The sequence below is a fragment of the Cyprinodon variegatus genome, unplaced genomic scaffold, assembly GCF_000732505.1.
Source record: "Cyprinodon variegatus isolate N-32 unplaced genomic scaffold, C_variegatus-1.0 Scaffold1095, whole genome shotgun sequence".
NCBI lineage: Eukaryota > Metazoa > Chordata > Actinopteri > Cyprinodontiformes > Cyprinodontidae > Cyprinodon > Cyprinodon variegatus.
In genome coordinates, this window is record NW_015151548.1 from 122,306 (window position 1) to 123,294 (window position 989).

General features: G+C 48.1%; 1 protein-coding gene across 3 annotated transcripts in view; it reads left to right on the forward strand.

The window, feature by feature from the left end:
- The window catches only part of nf1 (neurofibromin 1), a 136,404-nt gene that overhangs the window by 19,615 nt on the left and 115,800 nt on the right, over positions 1–989 (forward strand). For all 3 annotated transcript variants that reach the window (XM_015400359.1, XM_015400358.1, XM_015400361.1), the window contains exons 5-7: positions 148–254; positions 700–767; positions 862–937. In XM_015400359.1, the coding sequence (XP_015255845.1) occupies positions 148–254; positions 700–767; positions 862–937 (251 nt within the window). The remainder of the gene's footprint in view (positions 1–147; positions 255–699; positions 768–861; positions 938–989) is intronic.

Below are 989 nucleotides of genomic sequence, written 5' to 3' on the forward strand. Positions count from 1 at the left end.
CCCTGCCAGGGAGGTTTGAATGTGCGGTTAAACTTTTCAGCGTGGCGACAGCGGAGTATTGGCGACTCGTCGCGGCCTGCGCTGCTCTCCATCCCTGTCCTCAGACCTTTACGTTCAGGGAGGTAAACCAGTGTTTTTGTCTTGCAGGCTGCAGGAGTTGACCGTGTGCTCAGAGGATAATGTGGATGTTCATGACATCGAGCTTATGCAGTACATCAACGTGGATTGTTCCAAACTGAAGAGGCTTCTGCAAGGTTTGAATCTTCCTGCTCCCATCTACATTAGGACTGTCAAAGCAAGAGCTTAGAGCTACGCTGAGGTTTTAGGCCTGAAAGACTGAAAATAAAGCCTCCTCCTTCCAGATGAATCAAAGTAATATTCGTTGCTCTAAAAGTTAACTTGACTCTGCTGCTCTAGCATAACGGAGCGCGAGGAACCCAGCAGATAAATCAGGGAATCAGTTTAAAGCAGGGTTAGGTTCCAGAACAACAATCTGACTTGTCATCCTAAACACACAGCCCACAACACGGTGAAGGCTGCATCATGCTGTGGGGATGCTTTTCCTCAATACCAACAGAAAAAGCTGGATGGTGTTCTCTACAGGGGTTTATACAGGCAGTCCTTAACCGGATGCTAACAGTGCAGCTCAGTACTAAACGGACACTGGGTTGATTGTGACGCTGTTTGTCTTTTCTGTAGAAACGGTGTTGAAGTTCCGGGCTCTGAAGAAACCGGCCCAGCTCGCCGTGATCAGCAGCTTAGAGAAGGTCTCCTCTCAGAACAACACAGAATATCTAACCGTGTCTTTTGTTGAGTGGAAGTGATAAAACATGAAGCTGTGTTCCTGCTGTCTCACCGCAGGCCTTCTGGAACTGGGTGGAGAATTATCCGGATGAATTCACGATGCTGTACCAGCGTCCTCAGACAGACATGGCAGGTAGGTATGGATGCAAAACGGTCAACGTTTTGACCTGGAAATGATTACAGTG